The 27,994-nt window shown below is 42.2% G+C and overlaps 2 protein-coding genes across 2 annotated transcripts; one reads left to right on the forward strand and one right to left on the reverse strand.

Moving 5' to 3' along the window:
• Positions 1–1,594: 1,594 nt before the first annotated feature.
• Positions 1,595–26,685, forward strand: capn5b (calpain 5b; the record flags this gene model as incomplete). Its single annotated transcript, XM_079171321.1, has 13 exons — positions 1,595–1,759; positions 9,520–9,651; positions 16,814–17,022; positions 17,601–17,793; positions 19,912–20,105; positions 22,597–22,674; positions 23,283–23,478; positions 23,562–23,684; positions 23,795–23,991; positions 24,579–24,700; positions 24,783–24,833; positions 25,371–25,507; positions 26,458–26,685. The coding sequence occupies 13 exons, from the start codon at positions 1,595–1,597 to the stop codon at positions 26,638–26,640; spliced, it is 1,980 nt and encodes a 659-aa protein (XP_079027447.1). The 3' UTR covers positions 26,641–26,685.
• On the reverse strand, positions 13,581–14,251 carry LOC306704799 (olfactory marker protein-like; the record flags this gene model as incomplete). The annotated part of the gene is made up of 1 exon (XM_079171322.1): positions 13,581–14,251. One exon carries the CDS (start codon positions 14,249–14,251, stop codon positions 13,769–13,771), a length of 483 nt encoding a protein of 160 aa, XP_079027448.1. The 3' UTR covers positions 13,581–13,768.
• Positions 26,686–27,994: the final 1,309 nt, after the last annotated feature.

The raw sequence follows: 27,994 nt of genomic DNA on the forward strand, positions 1-27,994 counted from the left end.
AGGATGGAGGGATCGTGTAGCGAACACGTGTTGTTGTAGTTCCTGTGTAGCATAAATAAACTGACAAATGATACATTAACACAATATTGGATCGGTGCATAGATTCACGTACTCGCCGATATGCAATCCAGCATTTTAGGCTGTAAATGCAGGTACAACTACCAGTATCGGAATAGCTCTAACTTTATATATAGAAGAAGAATGTACAGTGAACAGGTATTAAATTGCATTCTATGTGGTATTTACGATGAGTTTAATTTGGTGAACACTGCAGAAAGCCTGTGATAATTAAGTTGAAGTTCAAACTTTTTAACCTCTGACAACTGCGATTAGAGGAGGTGCTCTAAGTAGATACCGCTTTATATTAAGAGTCTATCACCACACTAAATAATAAATAACATAATATCGCCCACGCTAAGAAACATAATGTATGTATTTAGTCAGCCAATAAAGATTGCGACCTTGCTCAAAACTTTGTTGTTGAGGCGTTCAATGACCTGAGAGGCTTTGAATGTCTGTAATATAGCTCAGTTCCATTGTCAATAGTTCTGGCTGGCTAAAGGTGTTGATCATGAAATGAAATGACACGGGTATATGACGAAGTATGCGAATTAATAACCATGAAATAATAACCATGAATAATTTCTCTCATCTGAAGAACATATTGACTGTCCAGGACTTGTTGATTATGGTGCTCGAAGTGTGAAAGCAGTTACCTCTCTAAGGGTGCAGCTAATGAGCATTTTATTCATTATCAATTGGATTCACTAAATGATTAATTAGCCATGTAGGTGTGTAAATGTTTATAAATTAAGACTAAAATGACCTGTCTCGAGTTACCAAAACTCAAAAGAATGTCTTTAGTCCAACAGCCGGAAAATGCTATTGAAGCCTATTGATCTTAATGTCTTAAACATTTTAAAATGTTGATAAAATGAATATTTATGTTACTATATGGACATCAATTCTATTGCAAAACATATCACATTGTGATCTCGATATTGATAGATAACATTGCTGCAGAGGCACTATAGTAATACAATAAAATGTAGGTTAAACGGTGGAGAAGTTTAGGATTATCCAATGTTTCTGTATTGATTATTTCATCAATAGCTCCATCTTAGTTTGTCCTCACGCTGACTCACCAGTCCCACTGAACGCCCTGCTGGTACCGAGCTGATCAATGTGTAGATGGCTCCTTTAATGCATAGCAGTGATAATTAGGCCCCGGAGGATTTCTGTGAATTGACGGATAAATCATTTTGACCCAGTGAATCCAGGCTGTGCTCAAGGCAGCAGCACACATCGACTCCCTATTCCGACAGAGCTTCCACTGTTAAGGTTGTAAAGTCCGCTGCATTACGCTGTCAGTCAGCTGTATGTGTGTGTGTGAGTGAGTTGAAGAGCACAAGTGTAGGGAGGGAACTTTGTTTCAAAGGGGAAGTCAGCTACTTGTTGAAAAGAAACCAGTGTCATGTGATGAAATACAGCATTTAATAAAAGTGTGATGCTATGATGCGTAGCGCCGTGTTTGACATGTGATGTATAAGTCCGGGCTGACCCATGTCCCTCCTTATCCTTTCAGGGCTGCAGTATGTTCACGTCAGTGAAGGCCTTCGACGGGCAGCAGTACTCCACCCTGAAGAGGCAGTGCTTGCAGAGCGGCCTGCTCTTTGAAGACCCCCGGTTCCCCGCCATCGACGACTCGCTGTTTCACCAGGGCAACAGGATCGGGCGCGTGGTCTGGAAGAGGCCTCGGGTAAGTCCGTCATCAGACCCCAAAAGCTTCAAATGATGTAGTTCAGTATGGAGGTTAGTTCACTACACAATAAAAGCATAGTTACCTATAATGTTTATCTGATGGATTCCCAAGTGTTTGGGACAAAAATTACAATGGGTGCTTATTTATTTCTATATTTCAGATGTAATGTATTTTTGATTAATAGGTTATGATCTGCCAAAGCCTTTATAAATATATGTTCATTAGCTGCATCATATCTGAGGTGAATAAAGTGCCTCAGCAGAATAACTAAGAATAGCAAAGCATTGTATGTATAGAAGGACAACTGAACTAAAAACAACAACTGATGGTTGCTTTAGCACAACCATACTTTGTGTCACTTCATAACTGTTTAACCGCGAAACAACAAGAACAGACGGACAGATTTAATACTATCATTTAAATAGTTAGAAATATAGATTAGAACTTAAAAAACAAATGCTGAGCAAATCGTGGAGGAGCAGCCCGTCACTAAAATGAGAACAGCTGATCCACCTTTAAAGGTGAGCTTACTTTAACTTCAACTACTGCCGCTGTCGCTAAATTCTAGGCTAACCCACTTCACTTTAATCATCAGGTGGTAAGCAATGCACTGGAACTTGACTCGTGCTCCCCTAAAAGCACAAGTTCTGCCCAGAACATTGTTAGCAACATGTGCTCTTCCTATTATACAACAGCCTATATTTGTAGCCTATTGAGTTCTGGAAAAGTAGGTGTTTGCTGTTCACACAGTGTAACACAAAAGGTATTTTTCCTTGTTTTTATGATGAAAATAGTTTACTGTATGCTACTTCAGTCCCCAGCAGGAGGATCGTGTCTGTCTGGGGTGTTAGTTAAGCTTGTTCACCCCTGATGCGTCTGCACTCCCGGTCAGTAGTCATCCAACGTTTTTTCCTCTCCATTCTTTCGTCCTCTTGTACGAGCCGGTTCTGTATGTATATTTCAGCAGCAGATGATATCAGATGCAGGGCCTCAGGATTTAGTGAGCCAGTGTTATCCCCCTCACACAGCAGGCTGTGGCTCTGGATGGAGTAACCTCCTTCTGCCTGTGTGCCGCTGCAGCAACAGCCAGCGTGCATTGCCATGGAAACTGGGTCACACAGATTATACGTTTTGGTCTGTGCTGATGTCAGTCATGCAGACTGAAAACGGGAAGAAGTCGAGGGGAGAAAAAAAAGCTTCCCTTTCATTATTCGTCAGGACAGGATTTGTGTCTTCACTGACAGTGGCTTATGTCAGGAGGTTATAGGAAGCCTGAACGGGCATATTTTGAAAGCGTTTTATTGAAGCACACTTACTGCACGGTAAGGTTGTTGTTGTTGTTGTCGACTTGGATCAAATTCTAAAGCTACTTATCTGTAGTGAATTACAAAAACGGCTAAATGAAACTTGCTTTCGTCATTAGAAGCCCAATCTTATATCCAGTAACATGTGAGAAGACAAATGTATTTATAATATAGCAGACTCCCTCAATGTGTCACTCAGGCAATATCAGGACTATCTCATGTCGAATTTCAAAATTAAAGCCCTATTAAATTTCATATGTTCAGATCATTTTACTGTAATGATCACATTGGTATGATCATACGCATCGTTTACTTATTCTAGAGAAAATATGGATGTATAAATGATATTTCATTTTCTGTTACTGATTACATGAAGACAACAACAGAGTCATGTCATATAAACAGATGAACAAATACTCATAGAAAAACAGGTCTATGGTACTGCTAGAGGTCTGAAGTCCACAGGGAACCTTTAATCAACAGTCAATGTACATAGATGTACTACTTTAAGCTGCAACTGAAGATTATTTTCATTATCGATTAATCCTCCGATTAATCGTTGGGTTTGTAAAATGTTAGAAATGTCCATCCCGGTTTTTCAAAGTCCAAGGTGATGTCTTAAAATGTCTTGTTTTGTCAGTGCAAAACCCAAAGATATTCTGTTTAATGACTAAATGAATGATATAAAACTGTGAAAACCTCCATATTTGAGAGGCTGAAAATACAACTACCTCCACTTCTACTTCCTGTATTAGCGCTGAACATTGACTGAACATTGAACAATATGTAGGCGATACTGTGTGTTCACTGTATAAGTCAATGGAGGCCGCTGACATGAAGACAACAGATGCCTGACACTTGTTGTGCGTGACACTCTACAAATTAAAGTTGAACCGTTGTTGCTCATATGTTTTTGTTTCACCCTGTTCTGTTTAGTCTAAACATGTTAAGTGGACTGGTGGGGAACCGACTGTCCTGAAGGGCTTCAGTGATGCTGTGATTGATGGGCCTCTTAATATTTATGAGTTGTTTTATGTTTTAGCTCCGCTTAAGTGTTGGATAGATGTAGACCTCTATAAATATCCAAATGTAGACATGAATTTCAGTGTCGGCTTCAAGAGACTCTGGAAAATATTCTCCTCTTTAAAAGCCTGTCAGCAGCAGTGAGCGGACGCTGAAAAGAACTCGGAATCATCCAAACTGGTAAATAATTTCCGTGGATCTCAGCATCCCTAAGACACATTTTCAGCTCATACCACTTCTGAATTTTCAATATCCACCAGCAAAAACATGGCAGTGATTTATTTGAAAATAGAAAACAAATGACTTTGTTTTGACATCTAAAGTTCTCTTAACTTGGGGCGTGCTGACTGCCATCAACTGTAGGTAATTCACTTACCATGGACGACAATTTATACAACCCAACGTCAAAACACCCAAACTCTCCATTTAATCACAACTCTCCAGCTTCTGGTTATAACGTTTACTACGGGATAGGGGCGTGACGGTTCTGAAATCAAGACTGAAATCATGGCTCAAACGTTCATGGTCTTGTTTCACTGTGACCGCAGCCGGTTGGACTCCTGTTACCGTTACAAGTCGGAGAGCTCTTCAGCGACTGCTACCTGTTGTTCATCACTGTACGCTTCGAGGTCTCAGGATGGCTGCTAATAAACCTGAGATGGCTGCTCAACTTGTTAGTTTCAGCAATTTATTTAAATTCATGTGAATTTGATTTATGAAGTTAGTTTACCTCGATGTTCTTCAGTCTTCTTGAAATGTTCTTTCAGTTGATTTAATAGAACCCAGACAGTTCCCCCCTGTTTTTTCTTATCCACCCGCCGCCAGTAACAGTCACGTTTTCCAACGATGTGACTGTGACGATCACAGAGGTTGTGTTATCAGTGGGAGGGTGAAGGTTCACAGCCCCCCCCCCCCTCCAGAGGTTGTTGATCTCGGTGTTATCCTTGCTCAGGTGCGTCTAGGCGATATTTATGGCTGCGATGAAGTCCCGGTGGCAGAGCGTGCGAGCATAAAGAGCAGTCTCTAATAAAATGTTCCCCCTCTCTGTCTGTCTCACATTGTCACTCAGCCTGTCTGTCTTTCTCCTGCTGCCCCGTCTCATCCTCCCCGTCTCTCCCATCTCTACCGCTGATTTGTGTTTATTTATGTCTTGACGAGGCGAGGGTGGGGCGATGTGACGGTACATGCTGCGAGACAAAGGAAAACGTTTCATCTGAGCTTTCTATACCATCTATAGCATGATAACTATCCATTTAATGTTTCTGAATGTATCAGGTTGTTTTTGTCATTGTAACATTTAGTTACCGGTTAAATTCAGTTACAGTGGGCCGTTGACTCTGTTTTTAGTACCACAGCGATCCCTGTCCTCGTGTTACTTCTAATATGAAATGTAAAAACGATCCCATGAGTTCAATGGAATTAGGTATTTGGATTTTAAGCACTGGTATTAGATAATTACTACTGATCAGTAAACACCTCGTATTTAGGTATTGGAATTGGTAACAAGGGCCCTAGCGCATCCCTATAACTTGTAAATGAATGACTGCTGAACATTTGTTAACTAGATTTGTTTCATAAATCTGATGAAGTATTATGGTTGTCGTGGTATTTAAAAGTTTATCACAACTTGGATCTGGTTCTCATATTTTTGCCCAGTCAGTTTTGACATTGTACTCAGTTGTGATGAGCTGGTCACCATTTTATCTTGTATATAACATGAGTGTTGTGTGTTTGCTTGTGTGGCTGATGGTTCCTCACACAGGCTGACGGATGGTGCTGAGGAGTTCTCAGTATCTGGGTAAATGATTAGGCTGTGCTCAGCCACAATATTCACATTACTCCAGTGTCTGCAGGGCCGGGCTGGGATCGATACTCTATTACTCTTCCACCTGAGCCAATCCCTGGACGGCGGGCCACCACAGGGAGCCCCCGCCGCTGCTCAAACTCCACCGATCAATGCTGTTGCGGACAGGAGGGGGAAAAAAACGTGATTAGAGATCTTAACTCCGGCACCGGTCAGACAAGAGATCCAAACATTGCTCCACATAGTTGTGCCGACTTGCGCGCACAGACGGGAAGTGCTTCAGTGCTGGTCTTTGTAAGGTGAGAGGGGCTGCCAGTAGACCCCTCCAGGGAGCACTGCAGTGGCCTCTGCTTCTGATTAGAAGTTTGCTTTTGCAGCAAGCGGCTTTGCAGAGTCAGCAAATTACTGACCTTTGTGGTGTCCTCTGTGTGTGTCTGTGTGTGTGTGTGTGTGTTTGAGTGTGTGCTTTTGTTTCCCACACTTGAACATGCGACATAGTGTGTTTATGCTGTGATCGGCATTTCTTCACATACACATGACTTTTGAAGGGTGGCTCTGATGTTCATGGTTAAAGCAGGACGGGGCAGCTGAGCCTTCACAGGGCTAACGGATACTGACAAAGGCATTCACACTCATGTTCACGCCTATGAGAAATGTCTCAACTCTCCACTTCACCTGCATGTATTTGGACTTTGGGAGGAAACCGGAGCTCTCAGAGGAAAAACAATATAAAGACTTCACACAGTAAGGCTGCAGCTGGCCGATCGCTGCAGTGGGTTTCTAACAAATCATTTACTGTGACGCTCTTACAGTAATCAGTATCTCTACATTTTCTTTTTTTGAAGTCTCTTTATTGAAAAAACAACATGGACGCCATATGAACACAAAGACCTTTCATGCATGAAAGCAAAAAGTAAATATATATATATATATATATATTTATATATATATTTATATATATACGCATAGAGAGTGGGGGATTATGGAGCACACTGGAATGCGTTTCTGATGCACATTTACACAAACTCTGGTATAAAGGTTGAGATGTAAACAATCCATTTTGTCCAGTTCTAAGCAAATGTATCCTTCAGGTTCTCAAGTTGAAAGTCATTTTCCCCATTACATAAATATTGTACACCAGGTCAATCCATTCATCAACACTAGTCATAAAAATCAATAAAAATGATTTCCAGCTTTGTTTTCGCAAGATCTCAAGGTCTTTATATTTTATGTCCAAAATTTGGAATTATTTTGTTCGTTTTTTTTCTTTCAAGATTTGTCTTTTGGTGGGTGGAAACGTCTCTGAAATAGTTTTTGAAGTTAAGTCTATTCCAAGGTTGTCCATATACAGAATATTCATAGTTAAATATATTCAGGTAGATCATTTATCCATTATTAAACATGGCTACAAGTAATTATCATCATTCCCAATTAATCTTTAGATTATTATAAGTGTTAATTGTTCAACCAAATCTTCAGTTGCTGGTAAATAAATTAGTAATTTAATAATAATGATAACCAATAAGTAAAGGACAATAAAGAAGCATACACATGGGTTATCCCTTCAACAAAGGACATAAATAGTTGTAAAGTGGCATTGAATGTTCTGGTGGACCCTCGAATGTTGTAACTGATTTTCTTTCTAAGTGAAGATGACACATCACCTCTCTCATCCATTGGCCGGATCAGTTTTCAATAACACAGCAGTTGTTAAGGGTAGTCCCAGTGCAGATGTCCGCTGTGTGTCTTTCGCATGAGTAAATGCTCATGTGCGTCCATCTTTCTCCCTCTTTTACTTTTCTAACCCCAGTTGAGTGCAGCAAGTGTGTAACGATAAAGAGCTGTTAAGTGGTGCTGTGCTTTCCGTTGTCTGTTGAGTAATGGCCGAGGTGACCATCGACCCGCCGGCCCCATAAAGCAGAGGAGAGGAAACAGACTGTTCACACCCAGAATGCTGCCAGCAGAGATCTGCAGCCTGTAGTAAAGTATTAAGTTGTTCTATATTTTATACTGGGCTTGTGTTAACCTTTTATTTTTAAAGATCAGATATTGGCCTGTCACTGAAATGATGGATATGATGCAGTTTGCTAAATCAATAGGTCACGATATGACATAAATGTCAGATGCTATGATACGGCAGTACAGATGAATATGTTGAACCATATTTTTCCATTCCTCAAGAGAGCTAGTAAACAAAACACATTTGTGGACATGTTGTTCAAACGTCGTCTCGGCCTCTCGGTTGGCGTTTTCCCACAGCAACAGCTGACTAGAAAAAGAGCCGGTAACTTCTGTGGTGTGCAAACGTCTGAAGCATATTATAGCTCCGTACAGCCTACGGATTTGTATTCCCCATGTCATTCAACAAGTACATAGCACTGGGTCTACCATTAGAGGTTGAAGAAGTCTGTCCCTTTACAATATTAAACATTTGGGAAGACCCATCGTTCTGTTCAGTTTGTATTTCACCCTGAAAGTGGATCCTAGTTAGCTTAGCTTGCAGATGTTTGGCTATGCTATGGGAACTGACACCGACATCAGTCCCCGAACCCGGTTACTTTGGTTCACCTGCTACTAGCCAACTGCCCCATAAACGACTCTTCTTGTTCTGTATTTTCTAATACCAAACAGAAGGATGGGACTCGAAGAAAAAGTCGCAATTACAAATCCGTCTGCTACTTCAGCACTACGATACACAGCTCAGTTAGGCTACTAATATTTCTCTAGCTATCGCTGCAGAAAAATATATAAAACTTCTTATTTCTATAAGAATCTATATTTCTTATAAATATGTCTTATTTTTGAAAATTACAATTTTGATTAAATAACAAACACCAAAGGAATACTGTACCTATTGTTTTCAATTAATTTCAGCACAACTTCAATTTACTTTATATCGTTTATACTGTCTATTTTTCTTTTTAGCTTTTTTGGTCCATTTTAAAGCATTGCAAATAATTCTCACTTTTTGCAAACCTCCCCTTGTCTGTGACATTTATGCTGAAGTGTAGCTATTGTGTGCAGACAAAAGAGTAGAGGACAGGGTGTCTCTCTGTAAAAGGCTAGTGTCGGCTCGCAGCCTGTAGTATTCATCCCACACATTATCACAGGAACCACAGGATGTCTGATTGTGTGTGTGTGTGTGGATGTGGATAGGTGTGTTAGTCCTGCACAGAGAGAGCAGCTCATTGAGCACCATGTTGTTCTCTATAATAGAGGTCCGTCTGTACACATTGTGGCGGAAAATGGACCACAACGCTGCAGCCACAGGAAATGTGATTTCATAAATGCATGCAGCCCTCCCACACTTGGGCAGAAGATCATGAATATGATACGTGGGTGCATCGGGACAGATGGTCTTTTTCTGATTCTCTCATTTGCCTCAATAACCCATTTAAGCTCCTCTATGTCCTGTACGGTGGAACGTACACACTGTATTCACATACTTCAAAGACTTTTTACCGTGCAAAGTATACATTTATATAATTCTTTCACCCCTAAAAATCCTACTCTTGGGTATCATAGAATACTTTATGCCTCAGCTTGACTTTAAAAATGTATTGTTAGTGTTGAACCTCACAGCTGCCACACACTTAACTATTCTGTGTCTGTCTTTGGGAGTGTAGGAGCTGTGTGAGGACCCTCACCTGTTTGTGGATGGCATCAGCGCGCACGACTTACATCAGGGACAGCTGGGTAACTGCTGGTTTGTAGCGGCATGCTCCAGTCTGGCCTCCAGAGAGTCTCTATGGCAAAAAGTAAGTGTGTACTCTTTTTCTTCTTCTTGTTTTTATTTTTTTAAACCAGACCAAAATGCTTAGTGAATCTCTGTGTGTCTTTGGGTTGCCTCACATCATCTGTGATGATCACATTTTCAATATCGTAACAATATCATGTCTGTGTGTTAAGTGACTGAGCTGGAGACAGGGCGTCGTTAGCCTAGCTTAGCATTAACACTGGCAACGGGGACACCACTTGCCTGGCTCTCTCCAAAGTGAAAAGGCATGCCTGCCAGCACTTCTATAACTCACCAATCAACATGCAACTTCTTTCAAAAATGTTGAACTTTTCGTCTAAAAGAACACAGTTCTAAACTGCAGCTGAGTTCATGGCAGACATGCTCATATTATGTCTAATAATGCTCACAATACAAATTATAAAAGTTAAAACTTGCACTATATTGTGCTTTGCTTTTTGCTCTTGTGGTCACCGCCAGTTGTTTGCTTTAAGTAGAAGAAAACCACACTGTACGGGCGAAAGCTCCTCATTCTTTCTTGCACAAAAGTGCATATAATGTGTTTTGAAAAAAGGACATTTATATGTACTCAATTCTAATTATTCCATATTTAGCGTTTGAGTGTCCATTAAGGACCATTATGATAAGAAGTAAACACCAGAGGACTCATTACATCACCACAACGCCTCCTTGGTCTCAGCAGACCCCATCAGTCAGTAGAAGAATGATTGGTGGACTCTTAAAGTAGATTCTCTCAGGACCGGCTAAAAGCACTAGGGCTGGATTGATCGAGCTGAATACTTTAGTAATGTGACTAGAATAACTTTAAACTGTAAAAATCTGTACTTCAAACAACTAAATAAAAGCCGAGATGTAGACTACGTCCTATTGCTTGCCAAGTGTACTTACCTTGTGACTTGACATTGTTCACAAAAGGATATTATTCCGTTGTTTATCTCGTTCAGGGGTTTTACATTTTTGATCTGAGAAGATCGAGATCATTCTAATGTCTGTGCATTAACTGTGAAGCCACAGCTAAGTGACACAATTGCCGTCGCAACCTTTTACACACTGATTACAATAAATGTGTAAACTTTTCCAAGAAGATTGGCACCATAAATCCACCATTGCAAGCTTCCGTCTAAAGCTGGAGGTGTCATATTAACAAAAAAACTTCTTTGAAGTGTATTGAGCTCTGGAGTTTCAGTTGTCAGGAATGTTCTGAGATGATCTTTGGCATCCATCTTGTCAGAGGAAACAAAGCGATTACCGAGGTTTAATGGGATTTGAAACAAGATGCCTCGGCCTGTTGTAGCGAGTCGCTGGATTGTGACGGTTTGCTCAGAGAGAGTGTGTACACATGGGCATGCTTACACAGCATCTTCCCCTCTGTTTACTCTGTTTCTGGAGCTCTGTTCCATCGTACAAACACACACTCATCGTCTAACTCCATATCCAATGAGCAGCATGTTTACTGCTTAATTTCCCATTTTGTCAACATTTTCTTTTAGTTTTTTTTGGAGGGGGGGATGCATTCCTTGTCGTTTGCTTTCTTGCCAACAGCAATGCCGCTTGAGACTGTCAAGTCAATTTTATTCATACAGCTCAATATCACAAATTTGCCTGAAGGTGCTTTACAAGCTGTAATAGAATACGACACCTTCTGTCCTTCGACCCTCGATTCATTTGAGGCAAAACTCCCCAGAAAACCTTTTAACGGGGGGAAAAATGGAAGAAACCTCTGGAAGAGCAACAGAGGACGGATCCCTCATGCTGAACGGACAGACTTGAAATAGATGCTGTGGGTAAAGAATAGATATAATAGAATTAGAGTGTATACAATCAGGATGACAAAATTATAGATGTAGAGATATATAGATAATGAAGAATATTGACCTCCTCTCCACCATGGAAACCTGGAAAGAAGACAAGCTACACAAACACACAAGAAGCAAAACTGAATCACATCATTCACAAAATTGGGAGAATGAAACAAACAGAGCGAGAGACAGACAAGAGGAGCGGCTCTCCTGGAGGACGAAGACCAGACAGGAAACTGCTCCAACTCCACTAATTGACCACCTCTCTTGAAAACGTCTGTCCTCCCGTTCAACCTTTCTTTTGGATTTAGAAAGAGACATTTTGATACCAACTGTCAGGTGGACTTTGGTGAATGTCTACTTATACTGTAGAGGGGAGTAGTTCGACATTTGGCTGTTATATTTTATAAGCTGGTTAGCTTATCTTAGCACAAAGAGCTGGAGTCTCTGCCTGTAAAACAGCAAAGTATTGTTTTTATTCCTCTGTTTCAATCCGGATTGGACAAAAACGTCACAACGTGTTAACTGGTGAGTTGTAGAGTTGCTGGTAGGTGGATTTTGTTACCGTTGGACAGAGTCAGGCTAGCTGTTTCCCCCTGTTTCCAGTATTTGTGCTAAGCTAACTGACTGGCTTTATATCTAACTGACAGATAAGAGGGTGGTTTCAATCTTCTCATCTAACTCTCCACCAGAAAGCAAATAGGATTATCTCCCAAAATGTCAAACTTGTGAAGAATGTGAAATAATTGCTGCTGCCTGTAACAAAATTAAATGAATATTCTAAATTGAAAAGACTGTTTTAGAATCCAAATTGGAAATACATGTTTGGGGGCCTTGTGTAATTGTCCTGCAGGCCGGATCTGGCCCCCAGGTCTGTATCTTCAGTCCCCTTCTGTATGCTGGTTGTTTGTTGTTTGAAATATGAACACAGCTGAGGAAGTAAGAGCTCCTCTGTGAAGTCAGTTTGTTAGATCTAAACCATAGTGGAAGTCTGTTTGGTGAAGCAGCCTTTGTGCAGAGATGTTCATCTGTTCACAGCCTCCCGTGTTGTTGGCCACCAGCAGTGCTTCCTATGAAAGCAAAACAAGTAATGGTCCAACTCTCACAGGAGCACATAGTGTTCCCCAGTGAGACCCGAGTGCTTCTACTTCAAAACATTATTTTGTATTGCTTTTTGTGTTAATTACCTAAAAAGTGCCTCTCGTTTGGCTCTAGAACTGCTGTGACTTCTGATTTTTGCCTTTCTTGGATCCTTGTAATTACTCAAGGCAGTATATGTTTAAATGTTAACGTATATTTGTTTATCTTCATTTAATAATAAGATGACTAAAGGGATAATTTCCCCCAAAGCTAGTCCATTTGCTAAGGCTAATTATTGCCTGTCAAATTGTGACAAAAGGACACATACCAATGAGGTCACTCAATGATCATTTCTATTTATGCATTCAAGTCTGTAGGCGAGATTGATTTAATTGAGACTCCTACGAATGTGCAAAGTTAGACTTTTTTTGTTGTTGCTATAATCAGAGAATGGTTTTGACGGTTCAGGTGGCAAGTTGGTTACATGCCTTCTACCAACGAGAAAGGAGTCTAATACCATCTGACACCTCGCTTATTTTATTTTCTCTCACACCTCATCTGACACGCGGCTTCTCATTCACAGTCACAGTTGGTGTTTCCTCCGCCCGTCGCAGAGCAAAGCATGGAGGCTGAGAGATGAAATCCACATGCCTCCCCTCTCTGTTGTTTGTCAGGGTCACCATGCAAGACAGAGACGGATGAGGCAACAGGAACCTGTTCCCCCGTCCACTGGGGAATATACTCAAGCACACACACACACGAACACACTTGTCTCTATCCATTATCTCACAAGGGACTCATTTCTACCAAACCCGTCAGGGCTGGCTGTTTGTCAGAGGAGGAGAGGGTGAATCAAATGTTTTGCTTAACACACAAGCCCAGAAAATGATCGTATTCAGACATTAGTTAAGAAAATGCAGATACACCTTTGTGATTTATTGGATTTATTTGTATTTAGCTATATTTAACATCATAGGATACAAGGACACAAAGGTCAACCGGTTCAGTAACAGAAACAAGTTTTATGTTTGATGTAAATGAGATGTGTTGCAAAAGGAGGAGGAGGGCAAAGAGTGTCGTCTTTTCCTTACAGGTTGTCTGATGATGTGAGATTGAAGGCTTTCTCTTCTGCTAATTCTCAACAGTGAGCCATCCAGACAATAAAAATGCAGGTCTAACCTAAAAGTAACTTTGCATCCTATACTGCACGCACGGAAGAAGAGTTTTTAGTTTGAAGTCTCAACAATCCACCGTGAAGGTGACGGAGCAGTCGACAGTCTGAGGGCTGCAGCCGTCTGCAAACGCAAACAGGAAGTACATCGTCTTCCTTATCTTAGCCAACTCGGCGATCCGCTCGCCAAACTCGTGCGCGTCAGCATCGTAGCACTGGGTGGGCGCGTCGCTGGCGTCGCCCGGGGCCCTCCAGAAAACCCCGACGGGCTCCAGCAGCTGCCGCGTCATCAGGTTGGTGAGGTCGGGCGTCCAGAGCTGCGAAATGGCCGTGATGGTGAGGCGTCCCGTCCCGGCTAGCCTCACCGTCCACCGCAAGAATCCGAGGGACTGTTTGGTGAAGTCCAGTCGGTACACGGCCTCGTTGGGCTGCAGCAGGCGTTCGCCGTCCGGCCTTTTCTGGCCTCGCTGCTGCAGAGACTGAACCCGCAGGCGCATCACCTCCGTCAGATCGGTGTCCGGCCGGAAGGGCAACTCCAACTCTGTAGACATGCTTGGACGGCACACCGCAGCAGGCTCAGAGGTCGATACCAACTGCAAGGCTGGATTAAATTGGCAGCTATGTTGAAACTAAGCCTCTTCCCTTTGTCTGTCCTCCTTCTTTTCAGTTGCTCTTATGCATGTGTTCATGTCCGTGTAGCATCGATAGGAGAGGGCGGGTCTTACACAGAAGTACAGATTAGCAGAGGTGCTAGGCAACGAGATCTAATGACAGTTGCAACCCAGGCACAGGGTTCGCCCTCAGGGAACTGTGTCTTGTGTTTTTACTTGGCTACAGGTCTTTAATACCTGACCTGAAGTGCTGTGTTACCAAACTCCTGGAGGCTTGCATGAGCGGCAATGTGAATGTGAACACAAAAACTGTTTTGTAAGGGTAAGGTCGACCCTTTTATGTTGCCGCTGGACTCTTATCAGGTGAGGTGAAGGAGGAAGGAGTTCCCCGTGGTGTGCCTATCGACAGACAGCAGGGGACGCCGCCAAGGTGCCTTCTGCTTGTGTTTCCGGTCAGTCGTCAGGTCACTTACCTACCAGAGTGCAGTTGCTGCAGAGCGACACTTGGCCCAGAATGTGAGCTGAGATGGATGGAGCCTTCGCTCTCTCACTATCCACAGTGCAGAGTGGGAGAGTAAGCAGTAGCGAGGTGGGGTGCAAGAGAGACTGCCTCCCGAAGGATTACAAAATGACTCTGAGGTTTCTGTGGTGCAGTGCTTTGTTTCCCCCCCCCCTCTCCTATTTTTAAAGGAGCTGTTGCTGCTTCACTGAGCTGGCCCTCCAGAGAGGCCAGATTCTCTCCATCAGCAAAGTGTCACCTCCTGTAGAGAGGTCTGACAGGAACTGCTGTTCAGTTAGCGCACCTTGACTTCTCCAAGCACACCCGCTGGAACACTGTCACTTAATTCACACGTGGTGTCGCTCACTGCATCATTTGCTGTTTTTTTTTTTTTTTTATTGCAGGCCGTATTCGCACTGGTAGAGGTTTCACATGTGCCCTTTTTGCAGGTCACCTGTAGTTTGGGAGTTCTGTTATGACACGGAGTCACAGTGGGAACATGGGAAAGCAACAATCACATCAGCAATCACAACATGACATAATGCAGTAAAAATACTTTGTGTGTTTCCAGCAGCAACAGGCAGCTGAAAAATAAAAAAAAAAAAGCTCTGATGAACCCACTGTGCACTACCTTTTGGCTGCGATAGCAACAACAAATATAGAACTATTACAAAAGGAGCTTAATAACGCCCGACAGAGAGCGCAGAGCAGATGCAAGTTGTAACGTGATAATAAATGACACCAAGACATTAAATAGTACTTATAAATGGCTTTTTCTAAGCTTAAAAAAACACAACGATTCTTAGTTTCACGTGATTACACACTGATTAAAACAGTTATGAATATTGTATACAATATCTGCCAATTAATCCCCCTAAATGTTACACACTGTTCCTTTAAAGCCCGACAGTCTAAACACAAACAAACGAAAAGGGTCTCACTACTCTGCACTTAACTGACGAGAACAATAAAACAGCAGCCGCAGCTGGTGTGCTGAACACTTTTACACAGTAATGAAATACACAGTACGTGAAAACAAAGCGATTTAAATCCTCCTAGTAGTAATGCGCCCCAGCGTTAACAACGACATCATCAATTTAAGTTTGCATGTAGCAATGAGGAGCTGAGGTAACAGCAGACTATGGTAACTATAACTCTGATCGAAGTCAAGCAGTATGTGGACATGACGTGGTCTGCATTTGGACCAATCACATGGCGGGGCTGGCAAAGGGCTATTAGCATAGCAGGGCTGGAGTGACCCTGGTTATGAGAATAAAGAAGCCTGTAACCTGTCACTGCTACAGTAGACATTCTTTTTTTTGAACTGGAAAAGGTGACATTTAACCTTGATGTGTGCTATCCAGTTAAACTAGCATAGCTATCACACCTAGATGCTTTCTTTAGATAACAGAAATTATCATTACATGACTGGAATACAAACCTAATCCCTTTTAATCAGAGATTTTAAAGTAGTCTCACTGATTTCCAAACAAAGATTAATCAGTATTGTCATGTTTTCAGCCATATAGCCTCTATTTGTCTGCACAGTATGCTTTGTACTGCTCTGTATTTAGCTTTATTTAAATCTTCCAGAGATGGGTCCATTTCTGTTACCGTAACTGTATGTTTTAGGATTCTATGTGAATATGTTATTTGTAGTTTACCTCTCGTCAAAATGGAGGCTGGGTTATAGAGGTTTCACTGGACCACAGTAAACGCAAGCAATTGAGACACACACACACACACAATCACACACACACACACACTGCTGTTATTACCTCTCACCCATGTCCTATTACAGCTGGATTTATGACTGAGAGAACCAAGGTGATAAATCTGTCCCCTAATCCTAAATGCATCAGCAGACATGAGGGTACGCTGTCTCAGTCTGGCAGCCCACTCCACCTTGACATTATTTATGCTTCATGGCTCACCGGTTTGTTTGGCTTACCTGCCCTCTGCTCCTCTTCCTCCATCCCCTTCCTCCCCTTGCCGCCCTCCAGGTCATTCCCGAATGGAAGGAGCAGGAGTGGGATACAGAGAAGCCCGATTCGTATGCCGGGATTTTCCACTTCCGCTTCTGGCGCTTCGGTGAGTGGGTGGATGTGGTGATTGACGACCGGCTACCGACGGTGGACAACCAGCTGGTCTACTGCCACTCCAACGACAGCAACGAGTTCTGGAGTGCCATGGTGGAGAAGGCCTATGCCAAGTTAGTATCAGTGGCGACACATATACAGATCCAGTTTTAGAGACGCCTAAAAACTCATTATTGGATTTAATCATTTTAAACTTCTGCCTACCTAAGGATTGACTTTGAAAAACACCATTCATGATCTTTCTAAATCAAACGGTCTCATGCTTCAACAAAGTCCGGTAACCTACGCTGTGTCATCTTTGAAGTGTTGTCGTTTATTTTCTTCAGAAGCGCACTAGTAGTCGTGGGCGGAGGGTTAAAAAAACAAATACTGGATAAATCGCTGAATCCTGCCTTTGATTTCAAAGGTTGAAATCGAACGCTCATTTCGATCGATTTAGAGTGGAAACCGTGACACCCTTAATGTCTCCGAATGTCTTGTTTTGTCTGGCCGACTGCCCCAAACCAAAGGTTTTCAGTTTACTGTGATACAACACTGAGAAAAGCTTCTCCTGACAGGAAAAGCTATTGACGACCAGCAAATGACTTAAACAATTAATCAATTATCAAAATAATTGTTCATTTATTTATTTTTCACAATCGATTAATCGGCTCTAATAACCATTACCCGGCTCTCCGCCTCTTCCTGTCAGGGTTTATGGCTGCTACGAGGCTTTGGACGGAGGCAACACGGCCGACGCGCTGGTGGATTTCACGGGTGGTGTTTCAGAGCCCGTGGACCTGCTGGAGGGTCAGATGGCAACAGATGAGGTGGCTCGAAACCAGCTGTTTGAAAGAGTTCTCAAAGTCCACAACAGAGACGGTCTCATCAGCTGCTCCATCAGGGTGAGCTAGGAGCTGCATGGCAGTCACCTCCTTTTTTTTTATACACGAGTCCTGAGGTTAAAATTTGTTGTTTTTTTCATTCTTTAAAAATGTGTTTTATTCACTGTTTGTACACATGAAGGTCTTCAGTAATCTTGTAGTAAAACTTTAGCAGGGCTCAGGAGCACAGTAGTGCTCTGAGCTGAATGCTAATATTTAGCTCACAGAGCTGAAGCTGATGGGAACTTCATTAGTTTTGCAGCTGTTTAGTCGCGAACCAAAGTATCGAATAAGTAGAAACTTTGATCTGATGATGGCGCTAGATGAATATTCATTAATGTCTGTCTCAGACATTCAAAAAAACAAAACATAAGGAAGCTCACGATTGGCACTTTTAGCAGCATTTCAGCACCTGTTCTCTGAAAACGGTCTGATCCACCACAGGAGCTGACCTCTTGAGCCCCAGAGCTCTTTAATAATTAAAGCATTTTCTGCCGTGATTTTAAAATCCAAGGATGAAACGCTGTCTGTGTGTTGACTTTGTCTCGCGGCAATAGCAGCCTTCTTTAGTGCCAAATCTCTGCATAAATTCTTTCTGCAACTTTTCAAAGGCTCTTCAAAGCTGTGTAGTGATTTGTTTGAGATTACGTGAGGTGCACGCAAATGAATAGCGCTTCTGAATTGTCCATTATGATGATATTGTGCCGGCTTTTTTTTTCTTTCAAAAGGTACTTCCTACAGGGTAGCACATGTCTTTATGGGAGGATAATGGCTGAAAAAGGGTCCAAGAGGAAGACATTTTCTAGAAACTAAAGCCAAGCAGCTCATCTCTGAAAATGACCCATATTTTTGTTTTTGGTCTGTATTTCAGTAAAGAAAATACAAAGTTCACTTCAATGTATCAAGAACTGTTTTGTAGAACAATATTCAAGTCTCAGTGATCTTAATAATTAATGCTTAAGGGATTTAAGGCAAAGAAACTCTTGACTTGCCTGCAGAGTGTCTGCATGTCTGCTTGTTAAGAAAACTAGTGCATGCTATCCTGTGACTTTCCCTGTTTGGCCCTTGGTCCTCTGTCTCATGCCAATCTTACTCCCTGACTTGCTGCTCCAGCGACAACTAATTCACAAACCCTCGTTGTGATTCAGAACCACACGCAGTTCCATTTTTAAATCATATGGCTCTTTTTATATGCATGAGTTTCATTACCGGAGAGTCTGTTGTTCAACTGCAGGAGTAATGAGAGCTCAGAGAATATAAGCAGTACTATACCACAATGCATTTTCCACCTATAGCCTTTGTTGTTATTACTTTAGCTTGTTTTTCTCACTCATAAATTGTTTATGTATTGCGTGTGTCTACGCCTATCCTCTGGGAGACCATGTGTTGAGGCTGCTGTGGGGTGCTGATTTGTGGATAGAGGACTCTGAGTTCTGTTCTGAAGTTATTCTCAAACTGGAGATCAGTATTCCTTCTCACAGAAAAAAAAAGGGGAGAAAAAAAGAGAAACCCACATTGTCCCCTGTAAACGCCCGTCACACCCACACTTGCAGTAGTTGTGCACAAAAACATTTCTCCTGCAATAAGGGATGAGCACATTTCAGGTGGTTTTAAATCAAAATAAAGTGGTTATGATAATCTGCCTAGATCTCAGCAACTGCTTATGTGTATACAATGTTATCATAGTTGATAGAAAGAATGGCTTAAATGTCAAAATGACGACCCACATTACAATAAAACTGTATTGTCTGATAAAGTTTAATGTAACATCTGTACATTATTAGCAGTTATGGTGCACCTCCACGGCTCAGGAGTTAAAATGCTGCGAATGTCCTCGGCTTCAGTCCGGCTGGGGACCTTTGCCGCATCTTGCTCTTTGGTTTCCTATCATGTCTCTACTGTTTGTAATAAAGGAACAGAAATCTCTGTTTTCGGTTCCCTGACAAACACAAAAGCCAAGCTTATTATGCAGCTTCCACTGAAAACTGCAACAACGTCCCTGTGTGCCTTTTACCGAACACCTACCTGTTTGTAATTTCCCAGGAAACTGTGCCAGCTTCCCTCTTTTACATATCTATAGAGATCCACAAAATCATCTGTTTCCAACCACTAAACCTCCCTCGTTTTACTGTTTCCCAGGCGACCACGATCGAGGACATGGAGGCACGGCTGGACTGTGGCCTGGTCAAAGGTCACGCCTACGCCGTGACGGACGTGCGGAAAGTGAGGCTCGGTCACGGACTGCTGGCCTTCTTCAAATCGGAAAAGCTACAAATGATCCGCATGCGGAACCCCTGGGGAGAAAAGGAGTGGAGCGGGCCCTGGAGCGACAGGTAAATCCCTACACTGCCCCTCACAGGCATGGATGAACTACTGCAGCTCATCACATCTTATCTTGTCTCGTTTGGCCTTCATCATCTATCTGTCCCAAATTTGCGCAGTGATCTCGGTAAGTCAGACATTTCAAGAGCGACACAAACACTGACCATGTTTGCATGAACAAAATATTCATTTTTGCTCTTATTCCAAAAATGACAATATTCCTGTTAAGCTGTTTACGTACGGGTAGTGAACATTTATGTTCCACTAATATTCACTTTAACATGCAGCCGCATTCTCCCATTAACGTAAAATTCCCCCATGACATACGCCCTATGGGTACGTCCTTTAAATAAGTTACATTTCCCTCCACTTCCAGTCATGTTGCTCCTGTCCTGCAAGATTTGCAAAATTGTGTTTTGTTTTTTACGAACCGATGCAATGTGTGCAACACACAGAGCAGACCGTAAAAAGGCAAAAGGCTGCGTGGCGCAAATGCTAAAAAAACACAAGTGAGGCGCGTATACCGAATGTGTTGTATACATGTCCAAAGAATGCTCCTAAAAACAGAATAATACCGACATATCCCACATATCTTAAACGTATAATGCTACATTCGGAATGATATCCAAAAATAATATGCTTTTTAGTTTAATTGTGGAACTTAAGTGTGCATGTAAATATAGTCTATTCGTCCTTTACTACTTGACCGCGTTACGACCTTTATCACTTTAACCAATTTCACAAAGTAGGCTTCATTTTGAAAATGTCAAGGTACTCTTGTCTCCTTTGTCTCTCAAATTGGACACACTGGTCTCTGAGACATTGCCGGTGATGAATGAGCAAACAGCAAACGACCGAACAAAGACCAAACTCATAAAAAATGCCCACAACGTAACCAAGAAAGCTGCATGATGGGAAAATGTCGTGTAGACAATGAAAAATGGAGATGCAATCAAGGTAATGGGTCACAGAAAAAAGATGAATGACTGAATTGTTCTCTTCTGAATAAAATCAAACCGTGCAGTGCAGCTCTGATAGCATTTCCCCGGGACCCTCCCAGAACAGACATTTTGCTGACTAAACCTTAAATTCTCACGTGTTAGGTGAATCAAATGGCCATTCAGTCAGGTGGACAAGCTGTCATTTCTCCCTAGAAAAGAGTGTTTCATTCCAGTTTGACTTGCTTCATTGTGCCTGACTTCTTAGGGCAACAAGTAATGCTGAGATGCAGAGAAGTTGCTCCTTCGACATCTCTCCGTCTCTGTCTAGCCTCTCTGAAACAAACAGGGAGGTGGTAAAGCCGGATCATAATGGAGCCTGAATTATTGATAAGGCCGAAAAGAGAGAAAGATGGTATTAAAGAGACGTGAGTCATCTCTCTTCTTTCTCAATCACTCGCTCGCTCTCGTTGAATAATTTATTCATGGTTTGATAAAAAAATAAAAAAAAGGAAACCTGTTACTGTAAATGGAGTCTGACAGACTGTCGAGACGCGGACGCTTGACAGTGAATCATAAACAGAGACATAAACACAGACCTAATGCATCCAGTAAAGAGCCTGTGTTTCCCCTGAGCAGTGAATACAGAATGGACCTTGATGTTGAGACATGATTCACACTCACCAATGCACACATTCAACTGACTCTTTAACAGAAACGTGCCCTTGAGGGGTAGAATCATACATCATTTATATTTCTGAACTTGATACAGTAACTGGGCATTTTCACAATCATTATGATTATTAAAAGATTCACAGGTGAATGTCCCACTAGTCAAATATATTAATAACGGATAACACTTTATATTAAGGTCCTTGTAATAAGCGTTAGTTAATAGGTATCGAGGCTGTGTAAAGTGCCTATAAGATGCTATTAACAACTGTTAATAATAGCATCATAAACACATTTATTGTTGGAGTATTAGACATTTATAAGCACTAATAAGAGCTTGTTAACAATTTATGGACTGCTTAACAGCCCTAATAAAAGCCTTAAGAGTTTCTTATAATTGTTTATGATAGCATTTATTAGCTATTGTTTCTGTAAAACCATTACTCATCTATTTGTGTTGCTTTATTAAGATTAATACATACTTATTATGCATTTATTAGCTGTTAGTTAACTGAGTTAGCTGTTTATTAGTTAAGGATGCTTTTTGCTGCTACCAGATCTATAGTGACAACAGCGCCTTATTAAGGTCTTAATAATGGCTTAGTTAAACTCAATAAATGTGTTTATAAAATGATTATAAGAAACTCATAAGGTTGTTTTTAATTAGTCTATAAACTGTTAACACGTTTCTTATAAGAGCTTATCAATGTTTTATAACAATAAATGTGTTAAAAGAGCATCTTATAAGGACTTATAAAGGCCTTATTATCTATCTACTAACGCTTATAACAAGGACCTTAATATAAAGAGTCACAGTTTGTTTTCTCGTGAGCTTGTGGGATTGATGCTGTTCTTCTGCCTAACGTGTGTTTGCTCTCGTGTCTCACTGCAGTTCGGAGGAGTGGAACAAGGTGAGCAAGAGTGAGAGAGAGAAGCTCGGCGTCACCGTGCAGGACGACGGCGAGTTCTGGTGAGAACCATAAATCTACTAACAATTTATGTTGTTCCCTCACTTAGAACCATTTATTAAAGTGATGCAGGCATGGTTAAAACTTATTTAAACTAATGCCGTCCAAATTTGTGTTTACGCATAAATCATCCATACACCATCCACCCAAATTAATTAAGCTCTCCAACCTGCCTGAACTTTTCCCTCCTCCTCTACTAGTCCCCTGCTGTTGCTTTATAAATTATAGTATGTATTGATGCAGAGTGTGAGAGGCTGCTTTCAGGAGTTGTGAACGTTTCAATGGTTCAGCATTGTTACTGCAGCCAATAGCATGTGGCATTGAAGCAGTAAGTTATAAACTACATTCCTTACCTCAACTGATGTGTCAATAAAAGTTATGCTGCTGTTTTTCAAAAGCCCATATCGGTCAACATTTAATCTCATTCCTTGTCAGCGCCAAAAATCCCAGTTTCCCTTTAACACGTAACCCTTTTCTTTGTTCCTGATTTCATTTCATTTCCTCTATTTTTGTACCTGTTAAAGGTCTTCTTCTTTCAAGCTTTTTTTCTCTAGTTGGTATCCACTCTCTCCGGTCTCTTCTCTCCTCTCCTTTTCCTGCCCTCCTGTAGGATGACGTTCGATGACTTCTGCCAGTACTTCACTGACCTCATCCTGTGCCGCCTCATCAACACCTCCTACCTGAGCATCCACAAAACCTGGGAGGAGGAGGTGATGAGGGGCTCCTGGGTCCACCGCCAGGACCCCCTTCGCAACCGGTCAGGAGGCTGCATCAATCACAAGGCCACTTTCCTGCAGAACCCTCAGGTTAGTGGAGGTAGTGTTTGTCTTTAGAGAGATGTGTGACCAGCGTTGGAGAGTAATATGGTGTCGCCCTCTCTTTTCCCCAGTATGTGTTCGATGTGAAGAAAGTGGAGGACGAGGTGCTGATCTGCTTACAGCAGAAGGAGAAGAGAGCCACACCCAAAGAGGGCAAAGGGGAAAACCTCGCCATAGGCTTTGATATTCACCGGGTAGAAACACACGTGCACAAATACCGAGACGCCTCCACAAACCGGAATAGTTGATAGACTAATGAATAGCTCACATGGACAATCTGCTATATTGTCCTCTCATCCTGCAGGTGGAGCTAAATCGTAAGTACCGTATGCACTCAGCCCAGCAGAAAGTAGCGGGCTCCATCTACATCAACTCGCGCTGCGTCTTCCTCAGGAAGGAGCTGAAGGAGGGCCGTTACGTCATCATTCCCACAACCTTTGACCCCGGGCAGCAGAGCGACTTCCTGCTCCGCGTCTTCACTGATGTGCCTTCAGACTGCAAGTAAATCTGATATATTCCCACTGAACACATAGTGTAACTTTTTGAACGTCCTGAATCTACTTTGAAGCTAAACTACGTCTCGATAGATTCACAAGCTGTGGGTTTGCACACTATATATGCGACTGAAGTTAAGCAACGTTGTGTTGAGTGGTGTGAGCTGCACAATATTGGAAATAACTGACACTGTGATATATATTTTTCTGCGATTGAAAGTCAATTTTGTAAATTTTAAAGTTAAATACATCAGTCTGGTGCACTTTGAGAGCAAAATTAAGATGCTAAGTAAACAATTTGTGCTCTAGTAAACAATTAAATAGTTAACAAAAAAGATAGAACCACAAAGCATGAAAATGAGACGGCATGTTTAGAAGTGTACAAATATGCAGTTTATTATGTATGTAGTCTGTAGATAATTAATGGGAAACACTGGATTAATCATCGCAAATGAGAATCGTGGACGTTCGCTTTCGTATCGAGCGGCAAAAAAGTTGTAACATGAAGTGTTTTTTACTTAATTTGCCGACGTCACAGATGCCTGAGTCCAGTTGGCTTTGACGGTTTTATAGCGTACACTCTTTCTTTCCCAGAGAGCTGACTCTGGACGACCCTCCTCAGACATGTTGGACGGGGATGTGTGGCTACCCTCAGCTGGTCACTCAGGTCCATGTAATGAATGCTGAAGGCCTGCAGGGACAGGACTCCAACGGAGGTAGGACCACTACTCACATCGCATTGTATTCGCATGTTGACGATCATATTCCTCTGTTGTAAACTCCTGTAAACACCCACAGAGCTTCACTGCCTCAATCCCAATAAGGAGAGACTTCTGAGCAAAGTACAAGGTACTACAGCACCATCTGCTGAAACTGTAGCTCCTATTATTAGCCTGTAGTATAGAGTCCTTACCCCTTTGAAGCTCTTCTAGTGTGTGCACACACATACCTGTAACGTATGTATTTATGTATTTTTTTTTCTCAAATTAAATAACTTAAAAATGACCTAATCCTGGTACAATTGGGTGCAGTACATACGGTGTTGTCAACCATTTCATTCTGTCTCTCCGGGTCGGATCCCCCCCAGTGACTGCCACTGCGTCCACCGGATGGCTCCAAAGTTCTTATATTCTCCACATAGGAGATGGCTTTAGATTCATCTGCTGACAGAGCAGAAGTGGTGGAAGAAGTACTCAAATCCTTTACTTAAGCAAAAGTACAATGCAATCATGAAAAAAAAAAGCAACATGTCGAAATATTTCTCCTTTTTATAGAGCAAATCATGAAGCAACCAGTCGAGAAAATTAGTTTTCTCGACCAAAGACATGTTCAAAGACATGTTCATGGTGTGCAAGAACTGTTTTGACTTTTTTTTCCCATCTTCAGCTGTAGATCCGTACGTGATCATCACCTGTGAAGGAGAGAGGGTTCGTTCACCAGTTCATAAGGACACACGGTGCCCAAACTTTGACATCAAAGGCCTGTTCTACCGCAAGAAACCCAAGGAGGGCATCCACGTCGAGGTGAGCTGTCTCTCTCTGCAGCCATCCCACTGTGGGACCGTACACTGAAGCACATGTTCACAAGGGCTACGACCAAAATTAATTTAGCTGAACATCCATTACCAATCAATTACAGGCTCAATATCAGGCGATACGTGAAAGCCAGCGTGCATGTTAGGGAATTATTGTTGGTGATACAATGTTGCATTTCCTCAAACAGACCTGTGAAATTGCATCACTTCTATCTCGGTAAACGGAGGCAGAAATGTGCATCTGCTGCTCTGTAGACAAGGGATGCTCTGATCCAACCGCCTCAGGCGGAGCGAACGTGGGAATAAATGCTGGTTTGTTTTGTTAAGTACAGAATTAATTGGATTGCGATACCTTTCTAGTATCAGAATACCATGCTATCTTTTTTTTTTTTGTTCCAAATTAAATTGCGCCGTTCCATGTATTCCGTTAATCCCGAAGAGACAACATTTAATGTGGATTGTTGGCTTTTGGCTGATCATCGATCTACTTAAAAAGGTTGATATTTACACCGTCTGACGGATCGTTGCAACCCCACGATGTAATCTTAAACACTTCAAAGTTCAGACTCAACTCTTCCTTTTTGTTTCCTTTTTCTCCATTTATTGTTCTGCACTTATCTATTTCTAGATTTTTTTATACTTTGTAAATCAAAGAAAATTGTGCTATATAAGTTAATTATCTTTGAAGAGTGCTCTGTAAGTACGATTTATTGTTTTTTACTTATTGCTTTACTTAGAAACTCCTGTATACAGGCACTTGTTTATTCTTCGTCTCTGTGCTTCTTCTACCTTCTATCGAGTTTTCATTCATGTCCCTTGTGTATATTCTCCTGCAGTTTTCTCTTTCGTGACTGCTTATTGCCTTTTGTCTTTTCTGTCCTCTCTTTTCCTGCTTTTTCGCTTTCGGATCTCCTCCTTCCTCCCACGAGCGGCCAACAGATCTACAACAAGAACATGATCGTGGACACCTTCCTGGGTCAGGTGATCCTGTTCAGCGACCCCAACGAGCGCCAGGAGCTGCACACGCTTCACCTCCGTGACAAGGGCAGCCGCCAGGACAACGACCTGCCGGGCACGCTCACTGTGCGCCTCATCACCGCGACCGCGCTCACCAACATCTGATGCGATCGTTTTATACAAGTATGATGATCAACACTCAAGGTGGCGTTCAATCGTGCCCGTCGCTCATATCCGCCGTTGATCCTCCAACCGTGGCGGGAGCTCACTGTGTCTTTTTTTTCTGCCGCTTGCGCTCTCTTCGTGTCTCTTATTGTTTCCCCTATTTTCTTTCGCTTCAGCATTTAAATTCAGTTTTCTTGAGAGGGTTTTTGAAAGCCTACAACCATATGAAATATGTTCTCAAAGGAAGTTTTATTGCAGGTTTTGTAGCCTGAATCTCCATCAACACCTGAGCTACAATTTAATTTGTCTTTTAAGAACCTTCTAATATAAATCACTTCGTCGGTCTGACCCGAATCTACAAACATCTTATTTTCTTCCTGCATATTGTTAAATTCAAACACATACACACACTCGTACATGCACACACAGTACACATGCAGACATGTCTGCACTCTCCATGCATGTGCCAATGTTTCCAAGGGCTATGCATTGCCTTAAGGTCGAGTCTGCCTCTCCACCTTGAGGAGGGATAACGTTAAATACTCTTCTCCATCGGCTGTCCTCAGTGTTAGCACAGCCTCCATTCCTCTCCTCGCTTGTTTCTCGTAGTTTTAATTTCTATTTCCGGTATATTAACATAACGTATACTCTTTTATATCCGTGGATAATTGTCCCACCCAGTCGTCCCACCCAGACACCTCAAGTCTTCACCAGTTTGCCGGAGCTTTGGAGAGCATGCAGCAGTGTCTGTCACTTTGTATTGTGGACTTTACAAAGGAAAGCCAACAGCAGCTACTCTCTCCCTCTTTACTGAGAGCTTTTCTGTGTTGTTCTGTGAGCGCGCTCATGTGTGAAATCTTGCCTCCCGTCTTCCATCTTTAAAAAACATCTCAAACTCCCCGAGACACTTTCTGCCGGTTGCTATGGACGATCTCAAAACTGCATGGCTTAAAAAAAAAACAAAAAAAAAACTAGACTCTTTGCCTGTGCTCTCTGGTCTCTCTGGTCGTAGCTTAGCAGCCGGTGTGTTTGATAGTGCCACCCTTCCCTCTTTCATCCTCCCCCCTCCCCTCATGTGTACATCTTCTCAATCCAGCGGAGTGCTAAGATTCACCCTGACATAATCAAGTGCTTTATGGGACCAAAGATGAGCCTCCGCTCTCTTAGTCCCTTTCGGACCGCCCTGGCCTGGCCTGGCCTGGCCTGGCCTGGCCTGGCCTGGCCCAAGCCTAGCTACAAACCACCACCCCCTGTGCCACATCATCTCTTAACGGCAACACCACTGCCTGACGCTTCCTCTGACTTGAGTCGTTTGGCCCGGGCCAAAGACTCATGCCACGTGACCCCAAGAGAC

This window comes from Pholis gunnellus, assembly GCF_910591455.1.
Source record: "Pholis gunnellus genome assembly, chromosome: 13".
NCBI lineage: Eukaryota > Metazoa > Chordata > Actinopteri > Perciformes > Pholidae > Pholis > Pholis gunnellus.